The 20,914-nt window shown below is 39.8% G+C and overlaps 1 protein-coding gene across 6 annotated transcripts in view; it reads left to right on the plus strand.

Annotated features, from left to right (window-relative positions):
- LOC117529754 (transcription factor 4-like) overlaps positions 1–20,914 on the plus strand; it is a 236,245-nt gene that overhangs the window by 128,727 nt on the left and 86,604 nt on the right. Inside the window, exon 1 of one of the 6 annotated variants that reach the window (XM_034192608.1) lies at positions 3,859–4,560. The exons of the other annotated variants lie outside the window; for them this stretch is intronic. Within the exon in view, the coding sequence (XP_034048499.1) occupies positions 4,492–4,560 (69 nt within the window). The 5' untranslated portion in view covers positions 3,859–4,491. Of the gene's footprint in view, positions 1–3,858; positions 4,561–20,914 lie in introns of those variants that run through there. 6 annotated transcript variants of the gene reach the window in all.

The raw sequence follows: 20,914 nt of genomic DNA on the forward strand, positions 1-20,914 counted from the left end.
AGTTTTGTCAATTGGCTCTCCTGTCACAGCTTCATGGCAGCTCCCATAACTTTGAGCAAATGTGAAATCTAGGCTAAAGTTTTACAGAAGGAGACTCTGAACCACATACACCATCATGTCTCAGCAGTTTTTAAGCTCTATGTTAGTTTTTATCTGATTTACTTTAAAAAACAAAACAAAACCTAACACTGTGAACTAGACAATCTGGATCAAACAGTGGTATCAGACTATAAGCCCTGGTCTGAAACTGCATGTGGATCTGTATCTTTTGTAAACAAACAAACAAAAAAAAATGTTATCATCTGCTGTGTCTCATCTGTCCTTCAAGTTTAAGAGAAATCTCTAGTTTTTTGGGGTTTTGTTTTTTGTCAGGCGATAGCAGCCTCATTGGGGGCTTTTTTGAAACACTTCCTGTTACAGAGCTGTTTTGAAGCAGTGATTTTGTGATTGCTCGTGAGACTGGAGCTAAAAACACAAATACCTTAAAACTACAAAGTAACAACAACAGCAACAAAAAGTTTAAGCTGTTGGTGACTCATTATTTTCTGAACTTTTTAAAGAGCTGGCGTTGCAGACTGAATGGTCCCCCCCTAAAAATCGGTCTGCCCTTCCTCCACTGCGCATGTGTTATTTCAGAGCTCAACAGCTCATCTAAAACAGAGTCTCTTTACCCAAAGATTGTGATTATTATTATTATTATTATTATTATTATTATTATTATTATTATTATCATTTTTAGGCACCGCTTATTTAATCTGACCTTTGACTTCAGAGGCAGCTGGTCACTATGAATGCGTTTCAGAGTTTGTATTCCTGAATGTTTATTTTGGCATCCTGGCTGAATTAAAAAAAATGAGTTTAAAAATGTCTGTTTTGCCATTTGCAAAACTTCAGATCAACTTCAAGGTCAAATACGTATTTTTTCTGCCAGAAAGCTGACTTCACTTCCTGTCCTGGTTTGGATCCACTGTTACATCCTGCAGATGGATAAAGTCAATATTTACAATAAACACTTTATTTCCCATAGTGAAATTATTAACCAGGTCATGTTACCCAGTGAACATGTTCCTATCTGATGTAATCAGATTTCATTTCATAATTACAAAACAAAACTCTGCAAACAAACAAACAAATGACACTAAAGGTAAATCAGGGTTTGAATTACGAAAACAGTTCACAAATACAAATTACCTGAAATCACATTTAAAAAACAGTTGTTTGTGTAGGCTTGACCTCTGACCTCCAGCATACATGTGACTCGCTTAAATAAATCTTTGCAGGCGTTTAACATTTAGTGTTAACTTATCAGCTCTTAAGGGGCATTTACACAAGCATGCCTTTGCTTCACGACAGTAAACTCGTCTTTAACTGGTGCAGACAGGACGCCAGAGGGGCGCCGGTGCGTGCTATTGCACACAGAGAATTTTGAAATGTTCAAAAAATCTTTCACGCACAAATGTCGTGCTATGTAGCACGATCTAATCTACAACACAACGTGCAGCTCGTCAAGTGGAATAAACAAGAAGTGAACAGAGCGAGTGGTGACGTCAGCAGATTGCATGAGAGCGCAGCTCGTCTGAACGATTATAACAAGAAGTTAAATCTGTTATAAACATAAAAATACTTTAACAGCTGCTGGCAAGAAGGAAAAAACATGCAACTGTTTTATCAAGCCTTGACGATGTAAACAAGTCAAATAATTACTTTTTAGACTGCTCAAAATGCTTTCTGCAGCTTGGTAGGCGCGCGCGCGAACGGCTCTGGCTGCAGCCTCCTCTGTGATTCAGGAAGTGATTAGAGCCGTTTTCATTGGCCAATTTGCAGAAAAAAAGAGAAAAAGATTAATCCGCCATGAAATAATTATTTTATATATGCAGCTTCCAGCGCAGAGCTTGTGGCAGCCAGTGGAACAGAGCGGGTGGGATCTTCACGATACAGGTCGTGCTGTTGCACGAAGCAAAGGCATGCTTGTGTAAATGGGCCTTTAGCAGATAGTTAGCATTAGCTTATCAGCTCTTTATAGGTATTTAGCATTTAGTGTTAGCATATCAGCTCTTATAGCTGGTATTATTATCACCTCTTCACAGGTATATAGCATTAGATTTTCAACTCTTATCAGGTGGTTTAGCATTAGCTCACCAGTTCTTCATGAGTATTTAGTAATAGCTCATTGGCTCTTTACAGGTATTTAGTGTTATCAGCTTTTAACATTTAATTAGCATTAAAGTATTAGCTCTTAGCAAGCATTTAGCCTTGGCATATCAGCTCTTAGTGTGTATTTGTTAGCTTGTCACCTCTACACAGGCATTTAGCTTTAACTTATTAGCACTTAACAGTTTATTTAGCGTATAGGCTCTTGGCAGGTGTTAGATATATTTGTGTTCAATTTTGGTTTTCTATATTTGTTTTTTATGTACTTGTTTTGGTATTAAGGTAGTTATTTTATTTAGGGTTATACTTTTAGTTTCATTCTTATTCTCACTTTCCTTTGTTCTTTCTTGGTATGTGCATGTAGAACTGGATTTAACCAGTTTGCACCACTTAGGATAAAGAGAGTCGCTTACAATTATAAATCATGTCTCCCGTTATTGCGCGGGCCTGGGGCAGGGGGATGGACCTTTCTTGAATGCCTATAGGGGGCAACAACAGAAGGATTTTGCGAAATAAGGTCTGCCTCTGTTACGCATATGTAATCTTGTATAAAAACTCCTTGTATCCATTGTCCGGGGTTCTGTAAGAGCGGATCTTGTATAAGAGAAGTTCTTGCAGGGCCCAGGCCTGATTATTTTTGCTGTGACTTTGATTAAATTTAAAAGTGCAGAATAGTTCAAGTTGTACTTCGTATTACAGAAAGAAATGGAGGAAGAATTAACACAGGTATTCAGTATTTGCTTATCAGCTCTTAAGAGGTATTTAACATCATCTTATCAGCTCTTAACAAGTATTTAATATCTTATCAGCTCTTAACAGGTATTTAACATCATCTTATCAGCTCTTAAGTATTTAATATCATCTTATCAGCTCTTAACAGGTATTTAATATCATCTTATCAGCTCTTAACAAGTATTTAATATCATCTTATCAGCTCTTAACAGGTATTTAATATCATCTTATCAGCTCTTAACAAGTATTTAATATCATCTTATCAGCTCTTAACAGGTATTTAATATCTTATCAGCTCTTAACAGGTATTTAACATCATCTTATCAGCTCTTAACAAGTATTTAGCAACAGTGTATCAGGTCTTAGCAGATATTTACAGTTATCTTATCAGCTCTCATCAGGTATTTAGTATTAGTTTATCAGCTCTTAGTGGGTATTTAGCATTTGTATTTTAGCTCTTAGCAGGTATTTAGCTTTAGCTTATTAGCTCTTAGCAGGTATCTAGCATTAACTTATTAGCTCTTACATCAAAATATTGCTACAGGATGTTTCAAAAGCATTGTTCCATAGTCCGGATTAAAAGGAAGATGACCTGCATAATTTATGAACCTAAACTATTCCTTGAAATGATCCTGGACCATGCTGGAATTGTGCTACTATTGGAAGTGTGCAAAGTTGTTGTCAAGAGATGGAAGCATGGTTCAAATTCCCAAAATTTTATGAATTGCACAAAAATTAAATGAGGATGGCACTGTTTTTGAATTTCATATTTAAAGGCTCCAGCCAGCGCACTGTCTATACGTGCACTGACAGGTGCATCCTGACTAAAAAAAAAAAAAATTGGTGGATTTTTCTGAAATGTTTTCAACTGTTTCTTCTTTTCACCACATTAGATGGGTTGTTATTTTCATGCAGTGTCTTCTGAGGCTGAATGGCCACAAGAGGGAGCTGTTGTGAGGAAAGGATTCATTCTGTTGTGTCAGTGGTAACAGCGTCCTTTAGGGAGTTGCATTGTGACAAGCGGCCCCAGTCTCCCCTATAGAGTGTGAGGGCAGCGGGAAAAGGAGGTGAAGAAAGAGCTGCAGACAGGAGGAGCAAAAAGGAGGAGAGAATGTTGAAGGGAAAAGTGAATATTGGGCTCAGTTCAAAGGCACGTAGAGGAGGAGGAGGATAGAGGGATGAGGGATGGAGGGATGAGGGATGGCTTCCAGATTTACTGTGGAAAGTTCAGAGGGAGAGAGGGAAGGGGAGGGACGATGGAAGAGCGGCGGAGGGGAGGAGAGAGTCCACTCCTCCCTCTCTCTCCCTGTGTCTCTCTCTCTGTTTTGCATATTTTGCAGCCTCGCTCAGCCATATGGGAAAATGTAAGTGAAGGAATTGTCGGCTGCTGGGAAAAAAAAAACACGCGCAGGAAGCCGCGTGCGGAGCGCTCAGAGTTTGACACAAGTTGCCGCGCAAAAGGAAGAAGAAAAAAGGGAGAAAGAAAGGAAGAAGAACGGAGTGGTGGCGGGAGGAGAGTAAAAAAAGAAAAAAAAATCTCCCCCACCCTTCAAAAAAAAAGAAGAAAAAAAGAAATCGCACCGTGGCGAAGCTGACTTCAGACTGACGATGTACTGCGCGTACACGATCCCCGGGATGACGGGCAACTCGCTGATGTACTATTACAACGGCAAAGCGGTGAGTGTGCGCGAACCGTGCGCGCGAGAGAGAGGGAAAGAGAGAGGGAAAGAGAGAAGGAGGAGGTGTGAAGGTGAAACGTGCGTCAAAGTGCGCGCGAGCTCTCGCTGTTTGGCGCGTGCGTGTGCGCGTGCTGCCGGACAAACAAGACTTCGGAATGGTGTGTGTGTGTGCACGCGCGCATGTGTGCGTGTCGATACGGCCCGTTCAGAGTGCACGTGTTTGATTTTTTTTTAAATATATACGTAAACGTGCAGAAGCAGTTTTCCGTTCGTGTGTCTGATGTGCCCACATTTATTTTTAATACTTCTTCTTGAAATGATTCATATAAATTTGAATCCCTCTGTTACATTTTTAGCGTTATAACTACGCTTGTTTGTTTGTTTGTTGCTCCCCACAGTGTTAAAATGCATGTCCTTCTCAAGTATCTGGGTTTTCATTTATTTATGTATTTGTAATATTCAGCCTAAAATGTGTGGAATTTGCTGTTGTGTTTGGCTTATAAAATGGAGAGTTATTGTAATTTCTTGTTGCATACAAGTGCCAGTGAAGGAAAAGCGGAACAGATTATTTCAATTACAATTAAACTAAAAACTAATTTAAGTTGAATGACATTTCTTACAAACTATGCTGAATATTAGTTTTGTCTGTACAAGAGTTAAAAATATTCCATTTCCAGAAATCAAAGGGCAGCTCCTCCTCAAAGTTTTTTTTTCCATAAATGACAATTTGACCGTTTTTTTAAATATGAGAATAGCTGCTCCTGGATTTTCTGTTAATATATTGATCAGTGATTCACCTTAGCCCGAATGTTAACCACAATTATCTTATATTGATCTTAGTATTAAATATTCCTTTTGACTATGATTGTCATGTGTAAATCAAAAACGGTTTAAAGTCATTCAGCAGGTTTGAACCTGTCTGACCTCCAGTGACCTCGTCTGTGTGTCTGTACCTCCCACGATGGTGTGGGGAGAAAAAAAAAATCCAGACTAACACGAAGAAGAGGCGTAAGTAAGGTTGTCACAGGATGTTCCACACAGACATGAGCGAGCTGCAGGTGTAAATTAAGATGGAATCAGGAGACAGAAGCGGAATTTCTTACAGATCCACCTGTCAGTGTGGATTTGTCTGTCGTCTTGAAAATCAAGTTTATTTTTAGTAGAAAAACAACAGAAACTGAGGAAAAGCCTCTTGAACGTCTCCAAATGTATTTATCATCAAACTAATAAATGTCGCTCTGCAGCTTTGTAACTAGAAAATATATTTTTCTTAAATACTAAAATTGATCTAAAAGCAGTGCAGTGAAATGTTGTTTTTGTTATATTGTACAAAAACTGTAATTTAAATATGTTGTGTAGTTTTCACTCAGCTGAATGATGGGATTTAATTCTTTTCATCTTAATTTCAAACACTGAGGTGTTTGTGCTTCCCTGCCTTCTCTGCACACGTTTATGGTTTCTGCAGTTTGAAAAGTGAGAATTCACACATTTCTTTTTAGATGAGAGCAAACTGAGCAACCTGTGTCGCCGTTGTAAACAGAGGCAGGGTTGTCTGAACGCCGCCAAGCCGCCCACCTCAGCACACGCTCGCCAACAGTCGGCTTCTGTCTGCTCGGGTCTCTGGCTTCCATCCGGCCGCCGGCGAACGCCTTTCTGTGGCCGCCCCGCAGCTCAGGGCCGGCTTTGTATGTCGGCGGCGGCCTCTCGGCGTGGCGCTGCATTGTTTGGTGGCGGGCTGCTAGATGCAGCTTTGTGCCGATGGTGTTGACCCGGTGCCAAGCGCTTTCTGTCTTGATTTTACCCCCCCATCTCACAGCTTGTGTGTACTCAGAGAGAGGAAAGTGCGAATCGCTGTAAAAGTGTTTGGCCTTTGTGCATTTTTACAGCAGGATTTATTTCACATTTTACCTTTAAAATGTCATAAAAGAATAAAAAATGTCCATCACAATTTGTCACAGCAGAAGATGATGTCTTCAGGTGTCCTTTTTTGTCAAAACAATATCCAAAAATTCCAATATTATAAATTTTACTTTGCTAATAAACTAAAAGAGCTATTTAATCCCTCTGAAAATCTGGTCAATAGAAATATAAAAATTTTACACACAATCTAAAAAATAAATCTGCAGGCTGCAGTTGTCCTCAGGATCACTTAATTTGTTACGATGGTAAGACGAACATTAATGGCATCTGCATGCATCCAAATAAAATCAAACATATCAGCATGTGATGATTCAAGTTTCTCGCATTTGTTTGATCAATAACTGTCATCAATAATAAGGATTTTTAGGTAAATATGGGTGTTTATTTGGACTGATGGAAGTCGCAGGGTTTTCAGAGTGCTCGCTCGACGAGCTGCTACGTGAAAGCAGATGGAGGAGAAAAGTGGAGCGAGGGGGGAAAGTGGGGCACGGTGGCTGTGGAAACAAACGGCGGGCTCTGGTTCAGGGGAGAGTCGTGGGGGTGGAGGGGTAAGGGCCGAGGCCCGAGCTGCAGTTAGCGGCTGTCGACCCGCTAACTTTAAGCTGGCGGCTTAATGAGGCAGCGGAGAGCCGCGCTAAAACAAAAGACTTCGTTTAAAAGCAGCCATTGTTATGCAAACGCAGCGTTTGAATATTCAGTAAGTTTTAATTAGGAGAGTCGTGGCAGTGGCTGCCAAAAAACAGTCATCAGTGAATGATGACAAATAACCACGGTTTTTCTTGCTGCTTTTCTAAGCAAAACTCTGCTTTCAAAACATTTTCTGAATGATTGTGAAAAATTCAAGTTGTTTGGCTGCATTTTCAACATGTTTCTCTAAACAATTTAAAAATAATACATTTTTTCATAACGAATAACTTTTTAAAAATGAGTTAAATTATGAAGAGGTCAGAGGTCAAAGGTCAAGGCCACGTTGCCGCCATATAACCCACTGTCAAAAGAGAAAAACGTTTTATTTTTTTAATCAGAAAAAAACTCAATCTTACACAAACATCTTATTCACATAGATAATTATTTATTTATTTGTATTTTTTTATAATCTCATTACGCTATGTAATGCTTTTAAATGTTTATTTTTAAATAGAAAATATAAATCCAGTTTGTAATTGTTGGTGTTATTGTATATATGATATCATAATGTTTATTTAGTATATTCAGAAAGATTAATTCCAATTTATGTACATTAAATGGTATATGTTGCATATTCAATTTTCATCACATTATAGTTATTATTATTCTAATTATTATGTGTGAGTTTGGAAAAAAATTAATTGTTTTATAGTGTTACATAAAATAGCTTGCTGTCTTTCAATTACAAAGATTTCTTAATTGTGTATATTCAAAATGTTGATCACATTAGCTACATAAATATTTAACATACTTTATTGTATATACAGAAAACCAGTGTTGAATTTTTACAAATTATTTTAGTGGCCACAAGAACATTTTGCATGATACAAGTCACCTTAACTGTCACCTTTTTTAACCTTTTCTGGCATATATTTTTAAGAAATGTTAAATAATTTAGATAAATTAGTTCCATATAAAATGTTGAATGTCACAACAGTGTTTCAGTATTTAATTGGTGTTTTTCGGCTGTAAATTATGTTTTTGTACATTTAAAATATTCTTTTGTGTTTCAGGATTTGGTATGTACTGAAATCTGAGTTTTGTTTTTATAAATCCAAATAAAAAATGATTTTATTTGATGTTGTGTTTACACTGAAATCAATAGAATGTCTGACAGCACCAGATAAAAACACTTAATGATGACACTTAATGATGACATCACTGAATCTGATTAAAATCATCAGTCACCAAGAAAAACAGCTTAAAGTACAAAATGAAACGGCGACACAAAAGCTTTATACTCGTACAGTGTGGGTGTGTGGGTGTGGGTGTGTCCTGTGCTCAGTAGAGTGGAATCAGAACGCGGCTTGTTACGCAATTACAACGTTATAAATAGACACCGTGTGTGTGTGTGTGTGTGTGTGTGTGTGTGTGTGTGTGTGTGTGTGTGTCTGTGTGTGTGTGTGTGTGTGTGTGTGTGTGTGTTATATTGTTCCATTAATAAAAACAATAACAGTCAGGTGTTTGGGTAATCAGTTAATCATCATTATAATGGTAAAAGACGTCTGATTGTTTCTGGTTTACTTTAGCTGAACTGGTTTTCTTTTGTAGGGGAGACCAGGAATAGTTGCAACAGAATTTCTTCTTATAGTAAACACTCACATCGTTCTGCAGTAAACGGCAGTAATTTAAACTTTCATCACAATATCACACATTTCAAAACAGATTTGATTTACCTTTAATCCTTGACATAAATTATGAAGCAGTTGACTAATTTTTCTGTCACTTCACTCATAAATCAACTACAAATCATCATCATAGTAATTTGTTTTTTTTAGGTAAAATATAACAAAGCCATGCCTACATTTTGAATCCGAATAACTAATTTATGAAGCAATTAATCATGTTTCAGTTCAAACTGAAATATGTCCATTACTTACATAATTAGACATTTTATCACTGTTTGTATCAGTGTCTAATAATCTGATCAGACTCAGTTATTGATATATAAAATTCAGTTAAACTAATTTGGAGTCAGAGCAGCACAGTGCCTTAGTAGTTAGCCAGAAGGTCATTGGTTCTCTTACCACCTGGTCCTTTCTGTGTGGACTTTACATGTTCTCTCCATCTTTGCGTGGGTTCCCTCCATGTGCTCCGGCTTCCTCCCCCTTGCAAAGACAGACAGGTTAGATGAACTGGTGACTCTAACCCTTAACCCTAACTGTAGGTGTGAATGTGTTTCCATCTGTTGTTGAACGGGATGAACCCCACCTCTTACTCAGTGACACTGAGCCTAACCCGGCCTCTCACCCATTGACCTAAACCTAACCCCACCTCTCACCCAATGGCCTAACCTTAACACTGCCTCTTGCCTACCGACCTAACCCTGACCCTGCCTCTCACCCAGTGACCTAACCCTACCTTTCGCCCACTGACCTAACTCTAACCCCACCTTTCACTCGGTGATCAAACCCTAACTCTGCCTCTCGGCCAGTGACCTAACCCTAACCGCGCCTGTTGTCCAGTAGCCTAACCCTGCCCCTCTCCCATTGACCCAAACTGTACCCTTCTCTCCCCCAGTGATCTAACCTCAATCCCACATCCACTCAATGACCTAACCCTAACCCCTCCTCACTCGGTGGCCTAACCCTAACCCTGCCTCTTACCTACTAACCTAACCCCGCCTCTCGCCCATTGACTTACCCTAACGCTGCCTCTCACCCAGTGATACCCCAAGCCCCACTTATCACCCAAACATCTAACTGACCTTTCACTCCGTGACCAAACCATAGCCCCACCTTTCACCCACTGACCTAACTCTAACCCCATCTCTGGCCCACTGACCTAACCTTGACTCCAACTCTTGGCCACTGACCTAACTCTAACCACACCTGTCATCCAATAGCCTAACCCTGCCCCTCTCCTATTGGCCCAAACCCTAAACTCCGTCTCCCCACTGACCTAACCCTTATCCCACTCTCACCCAATGACCTGACACTAACCTTGCCTCTTGCCCACTAACCTAACCATAGCCCCGCTGCTCACTCTGTGACCTAACCCCGCCTCTCACCCAGTGACCTAGCCCTAAACCCTGTGACCCTTAACTGGAATAAATGGGTTTAGAAAATGGATGGAAGGATTATTTTGTGTCACTTTGTGTGTGAGGAGAGGAAGGGGGCGCTGTTCAGCTCTTATAGCACAGCCATTTTTGCTAATTAGCTGGGTATAGTATTTAATGTAAATAAGTAAATAAATAAATGTTGCTATTACTATTACCAGCAGTTACAAATTTATATTAATATTAACATCACGTATATGGACAAACAATCAGGAACTGGTGCTGCCTGAAAGATTTCAGCCGTTTTTGTGGATGTTGTGATCTGTTTTTTCCTCTGTTGCACTAACAGACGCACTAAGTGCATCAGTGAAAACCATCCAGCTTTAATAGTCAATTGATGAAATATATCAATACAAAATGCTCAGAATTAACCTGTTATTTGTTTGATTGTTTATGTACAAAGGTAAAAGGGTATACTAATGTAAAAAGAGTATACATTCACAAAACATGCAGATTATGAGCATGTTCAACTTCGTGATATTTTTACACTAACTTGTCAGTAGTGTTCACGCTAACATCCATCGCTAATCCAAAGGGCAGAGAAGCATTATGCAACAAATTCAAATCATCGCAATTTTATCCAATCCTTGAAACAGTTGTTTAGGCTCTTTGCAACTATTTCATATCAGAAATGATCCTTCAGGAAAAGTACCGAGTCACTTTTACTTAATAACATATCTGAGCTTAAGGTTTTGAAATCAGAAATGTATTAAAGAGTTTGTGATGCCTTTACTGACCTTCTGTGTTTTTCTAAAATATACTGAATGTTAGTTTGTCTTAGTCAAGAATAATTTCTGTCCGCATTTTCCTTTTTTCTGTTAAAATGCTGAGAGTTGATTGATGAATATTAATTGATGACAGATAAGACAAAACACTGTGGTTCGCACTTTTTTGTAATTTTTTGATTGTTGGTGTTTTCTGATCACACTATGAATAATATTTTTGCCTTCTGGTGACTTTGTGGTTTCAATGAACAAGAAGTTAATTAACTGGAAACTTGAGCGATAATAGCAACAGTCATTTGTTGGAGGTTTATCATTTTAACATTTTACTGTTAATTTGCTGTTGTGGAGAAGTCACTGATTAGTTATTACTGCTGGTGAAAGTAACTGTTGTAGGTATAGTGTAACTAAGCATGTGTTTGTTTGACTTGAATTCTTGTTTTTACAGTTTAAAGTGAAATATGAAAAATGCAAGTACATTTTGTTGATAATGTACATATTTGTGATAAACGATCAGATTTAAGGCTTCCTGAAACGTAGTGTGCAAGCACACACACTCACGCACATGTGTGTGCACACTGTCTCTGTGGGAAGATGAGCAGAACGGGTGGACATTCTTTGGATAACTGGGAATTTCCATGCTGACCACCCATGGGAAGAGAGCTACTGTCTCTCATTGGGTTGTTGGTTTGATTCCTAAGTCGTTGCCAGTTTGACCAAATCTGAGAAAATGGTGATTGTTCTGTTACGTTCATAGAATATTTTTGTTTGTTAGTGCGTTCACACAAGTGTGAGTTGTTTGAACGATGACCCATATCTCTGTTTTATCAGATTTTACATTCAGATTTTTCACTCAGCAGGTATCAACTCTCTGAATGAGGGATTAAATGTTACTATATTAATGTAAAGTTGAGTGTCATTAGTGTCATATTGTATATTTAATTAACACTTGATTTGCCTAAGAAGTGCTACAAAAAAAGGAAAACAAAGCGGCTGGGACCAATCCCTGTGGTGCACCATCGTTTTCCTCAGTAAATTGATGTTGATTGTTAACGTATCGTGATGTTACTGGTGGATGGTTTTAGTTCTAGAGAAGACTTTTCTCTGCACAGAACAATCCCTCCATCAGCATTTGGTAATTGCAAGTTGCTGATTGGCTTTACTTGATGTAGAGTTTTTATCTCCATTGAGGAGATTGTCTCTGTCTGTCAGCAGGACAACTCAAAAATGACACTCCAGGCACTTTTTCCATCACGGGTCAGTTAAAACTTTTTTTTAAGACAGATTTGACCAATGACCTTGAAGATGCTCATGGACATGCTAATGCTGCATTTGTAGTGGAAGTGAACATTGTTGCCAACATTTCAATGATTGATTTTTCCTCACAGAAGATTTGCACTTTTATTTTATTTATTTTTTTTTAGATAAGGGCCCTGTCCCACTGGCATTTAGGAGGATTTGCGCATGAAATGAGGAGACAAAAGCTGAGCATCCGCAACAAAGGTGGGCAGAAATGACGAATGTTCCGGGGTGGATCAGTGAATACATGAGGAAGAAAAGCGGATATAACAGGGAACAGAAGCGAAGGCGACCGCGGAGGCGCCCCCATGAGGGGCACAGCGGCCGTGATGCACTCGCTTCATCCGTGCCCACTCTGTCTGCATGCGCGACATACAATTTGCGACCGTGATGTGGCCGTGCTGGGCACGCGTCATATCTGTTTTGCACGCTGTCCCGGTCCGCCGCCAAGCCGCGCCAACCCGTCGGTTGCGGATATCAGCAGATGACAGGGGATATGCAGCGCGTTGGTTGTGTATGTCCTGCGTATGTCTTCAGTATGTGTTCAGGCAGTGATGCGGATCTCATCCGCAGCAGGATTTTTGAGCCGCTCAAAAATCCTGGCTGCGGACATGCGTACCTATGCGGATGATCACGGACGTGTTCGGATGGTGGCTGACTCATACAGGAATGTTACACAGTTATTGCGGTTGTTTGGCGGATGTGGGCCACTTTTGTGCACATTCCATCCCCAAATCCTCCTAAACGCCAGTGGGACAGGGCCCTAAACTGGATTTAGCTTCATTTTAGGCTGTTTGCTATAGAGGAGAGAATAGTTCAAACTCCGTTTCAAACTTTGTGAGGATATTTTCAACTGATTTCAATAAGAAAATGACTTTTTATGGTTTGGTTTAAACATTCCAAATCTGGACAAATCTGGGCAAATAAAAGATCATTTGATGATGTATGTTTTAAAACTGTTTCTAAATGTACTGTTTTAAAAATGTTTTTAAATGTGTCATTTGATTAAAATGGTTATAAATGCATCTTTTGAAAACTGATTTTAAATGTAGTGTTTTAAAAAGAGATTAAATGTGCCATTTTATTTAAAGCGGCCCCGATATGGATCCGCATGTTGATTTGGCACAAGATTTACACCGGATGGCCTTCCTGACAGAGAAGTGACACAGGTGGGTTTGAACTGGGAGCTTTCTGTTTTGACTACTTGATGGCCAAACCGCTGAGCTTGATTATGTGACCAAAGAGTTCATTGTAAAAATATTGGGCAGATGAATCCTCACTTAGTTTCAGGCCTGTTTTATGTTTGTTTTGATTTATTTTTAGTACATTTTATTTATGCCGTAAGTGTGGAGCTCCAGCAGGACTTAAATGTCGTGTGTTATTGTTGTTGCAAAAAATGTGCTGTTTTATCGATTTTGTTTTCCTTTTGTTGTTTAGATTCTGAGCAGTTTTTGTGATTGGAGCAGGATTTATGGAACATGTTCGGTGCTTGTTTTTCTGTGTGTGTGTGCGCGTGTGTGCGTAAACTGCAACATATATATGTACTGTTGAGAAGTGTCACGACAGAACGGCTGCAGTGAGTGAAGGCTTTTGGTGGGACAATAAAGGCAGCATTCGCTGTCTTCATTACCAAAGAGTGTGTGTGTGTGTGTGTGTGTGTGTGTGTGTGTGTGTGTGTGTGTGTGTGTGTGTGTGTGTGTGTGTGTGTGTGTGTGTGTGTGTGTGTGTGTGTGTGTGTGTGTGTGTGTGTTTGCGTGTGTATGCGCTGTAGCTTTGTGAGGCGTTTGTGTTGACGTGTTTTTTAGTGGGTCAGTCATGCTGTCACAGCGGCAGAGTAGGCTCGCTGATAAACAGCTGTGGCACAGTAAACAACGTGCACAGCATGGCGCTGGAGCCATGTTAGCACGTTAGCTTCACTTTAGCCTTTAGTACACAGTTGAACTGTCAACAGTCCTGGCAGGATTAGCACCTGGCTCAGTTTGTGGGCAGTGACAGAGAGAAAAATCTCATCTTTGAACTTTGGAACCATGGAATTGGAATGCATGTGAGGGCTGATCCAGCCTCACCCCGTAACCTGAATAATTACAAGTGATGTCCAGGTCAAAAGTATTTGGATGCCGATGCGCTGACACTAATAAGAGGTCAAAGTTGATGTTAAATTTCAGACTGTAACATTTACTGTGGTTAGTGCCTCTTTATTTCACCCACAAGGTGGCAGTAGTGAGCTATGTGTCAGTTTGTCTTGTTTCTGCGAGAATTTGGTTAGTCTTTAGCCATATGGTTAAACACAACCATTTGCCCAGTTTAACAGGGATTTTGAGGTGGCAATAAATTCGATCTGGTGTGTTTGAATCAAGTCAGAAAATCCCCCATTGATTTGCCTTTTCCCCTCTTTGGGACTATGCATGAAGGAAAAGATGATTTTTTTTTCCTTTCCCCGGCTTACTGGTTGACTCGTTAACATTGTTTTTTACTAACTGTTGATGATGTCATTTTGTTTGTTTGTTTGCTAGCAAGATGTTAGCCTGATTGTTGTTTGATCTTTTTGAGTTCTTTTTGCATTTTTGGGTACAGACCCCAGATCATTTATTAATAATATTCTAAATTTGTAATTTGTAACTGACCTGTCAGCACAGCTAAGGCCTGCTGGGTCATACACTCACTTGATGTCCCTCGACTTCTTTACTTTTTCTTTTATAGGAGAACTCTGTTCAGAAATTGAGCTTTTATGGGTTTTTAACCTTTAATATCCCTATTCCACAGGGCGCTGTTCTATTACGATCCCCCATGATCCAGAAAAAGTGGAAAAACAAAATGAAACTGCTTACTCCGGCTTGCCTCCTATCATGCTGGCTTATAAAGTGCAGACCTGGCAACTGGCTGGCTTATAAATTGCTTACCTGGCAACCTGCTCAAAAATGATAGTAAAGCTGCACCCGGGTGCGTCCTCGGCCAGAACCACAACAAATGCTGCTTCTGCTTGAAATTTTTACCCCGATGGAACACAAACAAGTTTCAAGGTGTACTCACTAGGACTACCCCGTTTAATGATGTTTGAACATGATTGAAGCCTTTAAGACTATGAACGCTCCAAAGTGTCCACATAATGATGGTGATTTGGCAAATTAGAATGAAATTTTTGAACAGGTCTAAAATTTCTCCCCGATTTCAAAACTGGTGCCGATGATGGTTGTATGTACTTAGTATACCAAGTTTGTTCAAGCTTGACAAAAGAGGGATCAAGGAGTTACTGCAACACTTCAAAACGCATCCCAATTTTCTGTTCGGGATGAAACTGGAAGAAACAGTACTCTGTGGAATAGCCCTATAAGCTGCAGTGGCTTGATTTAGAATTGGATATTGGTGATTGATCACTTTATTCCACGCTGGTTTAGCAGTAATATGAACACTGTGTGATGAAAATGTTTGTTTGTGTGAAGTGCGTGTGTCGTCACGTCACGCCTAAAATATTTCTGCTACGGAAAACATCTGGTCAGCATTCGCTTGATTCCTTTGATGCTGCTGCACTCATCAATCCGTCAGTAACCACGGTGATAGTTTCTAACCCTGCGACGGTGGTTTGTACCTGGTTGTCGTGTAGAGGGAAAGAAAGCAGCAGAATGAGTCAGAATCCTGCAGCTGAAGCAATCAGTTCTTTGATCTGACTCCTTTATGATTCCAGTGTGGCCAAATAATGTCGTCCTGATTGTGCTGCTGGCAGCCGGCGAGCGTCCAGATGTTGTCTATTAGAAGCTCCAGCAGTCGCCAGTGCTGCCGTCCTTTCCCAAAAGCATCTAAGAGTATCACAGGAACCTACTTAAACTTAAAAAAAAAAACTATCAATGCTCAAGACATTTTACAGCATTTTTCTAAGGAAACCGACATGTTTGTTTCAACAGTAACGGATATTAAAAATATTAAACATAAAACAACAAAGTTAGGCTCAAGTTGTGAGGTAAGCTCAGTAATAATACAGTTTATAAAGACGTAAAAAATCAAAAGCTTAATCAGTAATATTTAGTATCGACATAAGAACCGTGTTTGAGTCGTATAGTGAAACTGCCCACTCAGTTTGCCTGGAGTCTAGAACCCGACCAATATGGATTTTTTTGAAAGTTGATACAGATATTAAGTAAAATAATATAATAATAATTGCAATATCGATATAACTGCCGATATATACATATAAAATATCAATGATTCCTAATATTTAGTTATCAAAACTTTAGGACAAAGAAATGTAACTGAGGTTTGATATTGCAGTTTATACATGAACTTTGTTAAATACGTTGTCATTACATTAAATATACTCAACAAAAATATAAACGCAACACTTTTGGTTTTGCTCCCATTTTGTATGAGATGAACTCAAAGATCTAAAACTTTTTCCACATACACAACATCACCATTTCCCTCAAATATTGTTCACAAACCAGTCTAAATCTGTGATAGTGAGCACTTCTCCTTTGCTGAGATAATCCATCCCACCTCACAGGTGTGCCATATCAAGATGCTGATTAGACACCATGATTAGTGCACAGGTGTGCCTTAGACTGTCCACAATTTCTCTGTAAAATGGCAACTCTGGTTCAAAATTGTAGCTAATATGACTAAGGGGTGATGGGGGTCCCAGCCTTGCGTGACAGCATTGAAAGCAATACCATCAGAGCACCGCCTGCTGAACAAACTATGTAATGACACATTTTCAATTTCAACTTTGCTTATCAGCCATAATAACACTGATACCGATATGTTTGTGAAAGGCTCATACTGGCCAATATATGCCGGTCGGACTGTACTACAATCCTCTCCACTACGTAGGTGTGACTGCGGAAGCAACAGAGAACAGGGATTGTTTGCATGCTTGCTGTAGTCACAGCCAATGAAGCTTTTCAGTCTTGCAGCATTGTCATGGGTGTTTTGGTGGCTTCCCTCGTCTGTCTCTTTTGTCTCAGATTTTGAGGACATGTCGGTCTAGACAGATTTAGCATAATGTATCACACTCTTTACTGATTTAACAGATTTCCAGCGGTAATCTAACATCTGACATCAGCTCACCACCTGTTGATTGATTAATGACATAAAGAAGGAATAACACACACTTGGACAGGTGAGTCTGGTGGCTCCTGATTGGCTGATGGCTTCTGTTTGATCTACTGAGCTGTAGGTGCAGCAGCCAGAAACAGAAAATATGGTTTTTGGTTTGTGTGAGGACCGGGGATGAGACCCAGTGCTTTACTGGAACAGATTAATCTGTATATGCTTCTTTTTTGTCTCTTTGATCTCGTGTCATCTGTCCGTTTGTCGTTTTCTTACATGATGTCATCGAAGCAGATTTCAGTGCAGGCTGGAGCTTTAATCTACCCTCATTCTGTTCTACGTTTTTATGGACTGTGGGATCGGGATCAGACATCCAGGCGAGCATTCGGTTCTGTTTTGACCTGTCGGGCTTCACTTGTTTTAAACTGTCGGTTTCTTGGATCGTCTTCTGTGAGCGCTCATCTTCCTCTGGATTTTATATGTTCTCCAGAATATTTCAGACATCAGGATCTAATTCTTTCCTTGTCAGCCTGAACTGAATCAAACAGAAGACGAGTGGACAATAAATCTGGACTGTGATTCAGTTTTGCAGCAAAATAAGCACAAGAACAGAAAACAAATAATTTCCGTAAATGTTATTGCTTTTATAAACCGCAACGTAATTTCATTTTTTTAAATCATCTTTAGCTCATTTGACTCTGTGGGGTTCTGTCTTGACTTGTTTATTTGTCAGCAGGATTCTTGAAAAGATACATTTTAAGAAAACGTTTTGTTGATTTTTTTTTTTTTTTTTCCAGAGACTAAAATTGTTGAACTTTTAAAGTTTGTTGCAGATGAGTGTGTGAATAATGATTTTAGTGTATGTGAAAGTCTAGGATTGTTCGTGCACTCTGAGTTTGTCCTGGTTTGACGTGTACGATGGGTAATAGCTGAGCGGTGATGTACGGCAGCAGCCGGGTGGTCTAATGGCTGCACAGCCTGTCACTACATAAAGAGGTCAAAGGTTAAAATCCCTGCAAAGTGTGAGGAAGATGAAGGATTAAGTGGTATTAATAGCATCTTTTCAGCACAACTCTGTAAAATCTAAAAAAAAAATTAAATAAATCTGAGGTGTGCTTATTCAGAATTTTAATCATTCTGTGACCGAGGCTGTTTTTATTTTGATAGAAATAATAATGTTAATAACAATAATAATATCTCACTCTACATTTACAGTTAACATGAATTTATCTGTAAAACAAGCGTAATCTGACATTTCTGACACCTGCCAAGGGTTGACGAGGACTTAAAATAAAAGATATCTGATTCACATTGTGATCCAGAATTTACCTGGATCCGAATTCCACAACAAATTGCAATAATTGCACTGATCCAGAATGATCCAACTGATCAAGGTGTTGCAATCTGATATTTAATTCACAAGCTGTAACTAAATAGTGTCTTCCTGATCTTGGTTTTCATAGTGATATTTCTGCTGCAGAACATGCATATTGATCCCAACAATCCTGAGCCAGAATCCGGATCCAGATCACCTCCCAAATTTAGTCTTCCATGGCCTAATATCTGTGTTGAAAATTTTATCAAAATCCGAGCAGTAGTTTTGACATAATCCTGCTAACAGACAGACAGACAAATAAATAAATGCCAGTGATTTGATTACATCCTTGTGGGACATTATAAAAATGAAGTGAAACCAGATTTTTGCTTTTTCGCTCATCAGCTAAGACAACAAAATGAAACTCAACCAAATTTCAGGTCAATCTTCAGAAACTAACATTTTCTGTTTTGTTTTTATAACAAGCTGTTTGGTGTGATTTAGTGTTTAGTCTGGATTGGCTATATTTTCATCTACTGTTGAGTTTTATAGAAACTATAGGCCAAGTTAAAATTTTTATAGCTAAGCTATGGCCGGTAATGCCTGATAAACTACAGTGAACGATGGGCCAGTTATGCCTGATAAACTACACTGAAGTAAAACCTGGTTATGCCTGATAAACTACAGTGAAGTAAAGCCTGGTTATGCCTGATAAACTACAGTGAAGTAAAGCCCGGTTATGCCTGATAAACTACAGTGAGCTACGGCCCAGTTATGCCTGATAAAGTACAGTGAAGTACTGCCCGGTTATGCCTGATAAAGTACACTGAAGTACTGCCCGGTTATGCCTGATAAACTACAGTGAGCTACGGCCCAGTTATGCCTGATAAAGTACAGTGAAGTACTACCCGGTTATGCCTGATAAAGTACACTGAAGTACTGCCCGGTTATGCCTGATAAACTACAGTGAAGTACGGCCCATTATGCCTGATAAACTACAGTGAAGTACGGCCCATTATGCCTGATAAACTACAGTGAACAACTGCCCAGTTATGCCTGATAAACTACAGTGAAGTACTGCCCGGTTATGCCTGATAAACTACAGTGAAGTACGGCCCATTATGCCTGATAAATTACAGTGAACGGCGTGCCAGTTATGCCTGATAAACTACATTGAAGTAAAGCCTGGTTATGCCTGAAAAACTACAATGAACAACGGTCCGGTTTTGCCTGATTAAAAACTACAGTGAAGTACGGTCCGGTTTTGCCTGTTAAAGTACAGTGAAGTACTGCCCGGTTATGCCCAATAAAGTACAGTGAGGTACGGCCCGGTTATGCCCGATAAACTACAGTGAATAACGGTCCAGTTTTGCCTGATAAAAATTACAGTGAAGTACCGTCCAGTTATGCCTGATAAAAATTACAGTGAAGTACCGTCCAGTTATGCCTGATAAAGTACAGTGAACAACGTCGTGGTTATGCCTGATAAGCTACAGTGAACAACTGCCCGGTTATGCCTGTTAAAGTACAGTGAAGTATGGCCCGGTTATGCCTGTTAAAGTACAGTGAAGTACGGCCCGGTTATGCCTGTTAAAGTACAGTGAAGTACGGCCCGATTATGCCTGTTAAAGTACAGTGAAGTACGGCCCTGTTATGCCTGTTAAAGTACAGTGAAGTACGACCCGATTATGCCTGTTAAAGTACAGTGAAGTACGGCCCGGTTATGCCTGTTAAAGTACAGTGAAGTACGGCCCGATTATGCCTGTTAAAGTACAGTGAGGTACGGCCCGGTTCTACCATATAAAGTGGTTTCTGCAGCAGGTAACTTTGTCATGTTTGTTTCCCTTCTTACTGTTTGTTATTGGTTGAGTTTGATTGAGAACTAGGTGCTCCAGTTGCCATGTTGCATTGCTGTGGTGAATGAGACCCAGGTGCCCACTGCCAACTTGTATCACCGTGGCAACGAGATCACTTTGACCAAGCATCCCACCAAGCAGCCGTGCTGGCTGCCCGCGACTCTGCAGCCTCTTCAATAATTAACATGCCGCGGCAGCCATCTTAGCGTTTGGCTGGCTTTACAGTGCCTGCCGGCACGTTGCCTTGACAACAAGGTCCCTGCATCCCAGCACTCCGGTGACATCAGTCCAATTTGATGGTTCCAACTTTGTGAGTTGGAATCCTGAAATGTGACCAAAATGGTGCCAAGCCGCCAGAATGTCACACGGATGGTGGGGTGTGAAACAGCGTCTATCAGCGATAATAAACAGACACTTTTTGTGTGTTCATGTCTATGGGTTTTTGGAAACATCTC

This window comes from Thalassophryne amazonica, chromosome 17, assembly GCF_902500255.1.
Source record: "Thalassophryne amazonica chromosome 17, fThaAma1.1, whole genome shotgun sequence".
NCBI lineage: Eukaryota > Metazoa > Chordata > Actinopteri > Batrachoidiformes > Batrachoididae > Thalassophryne > Thalassophryne amazonica.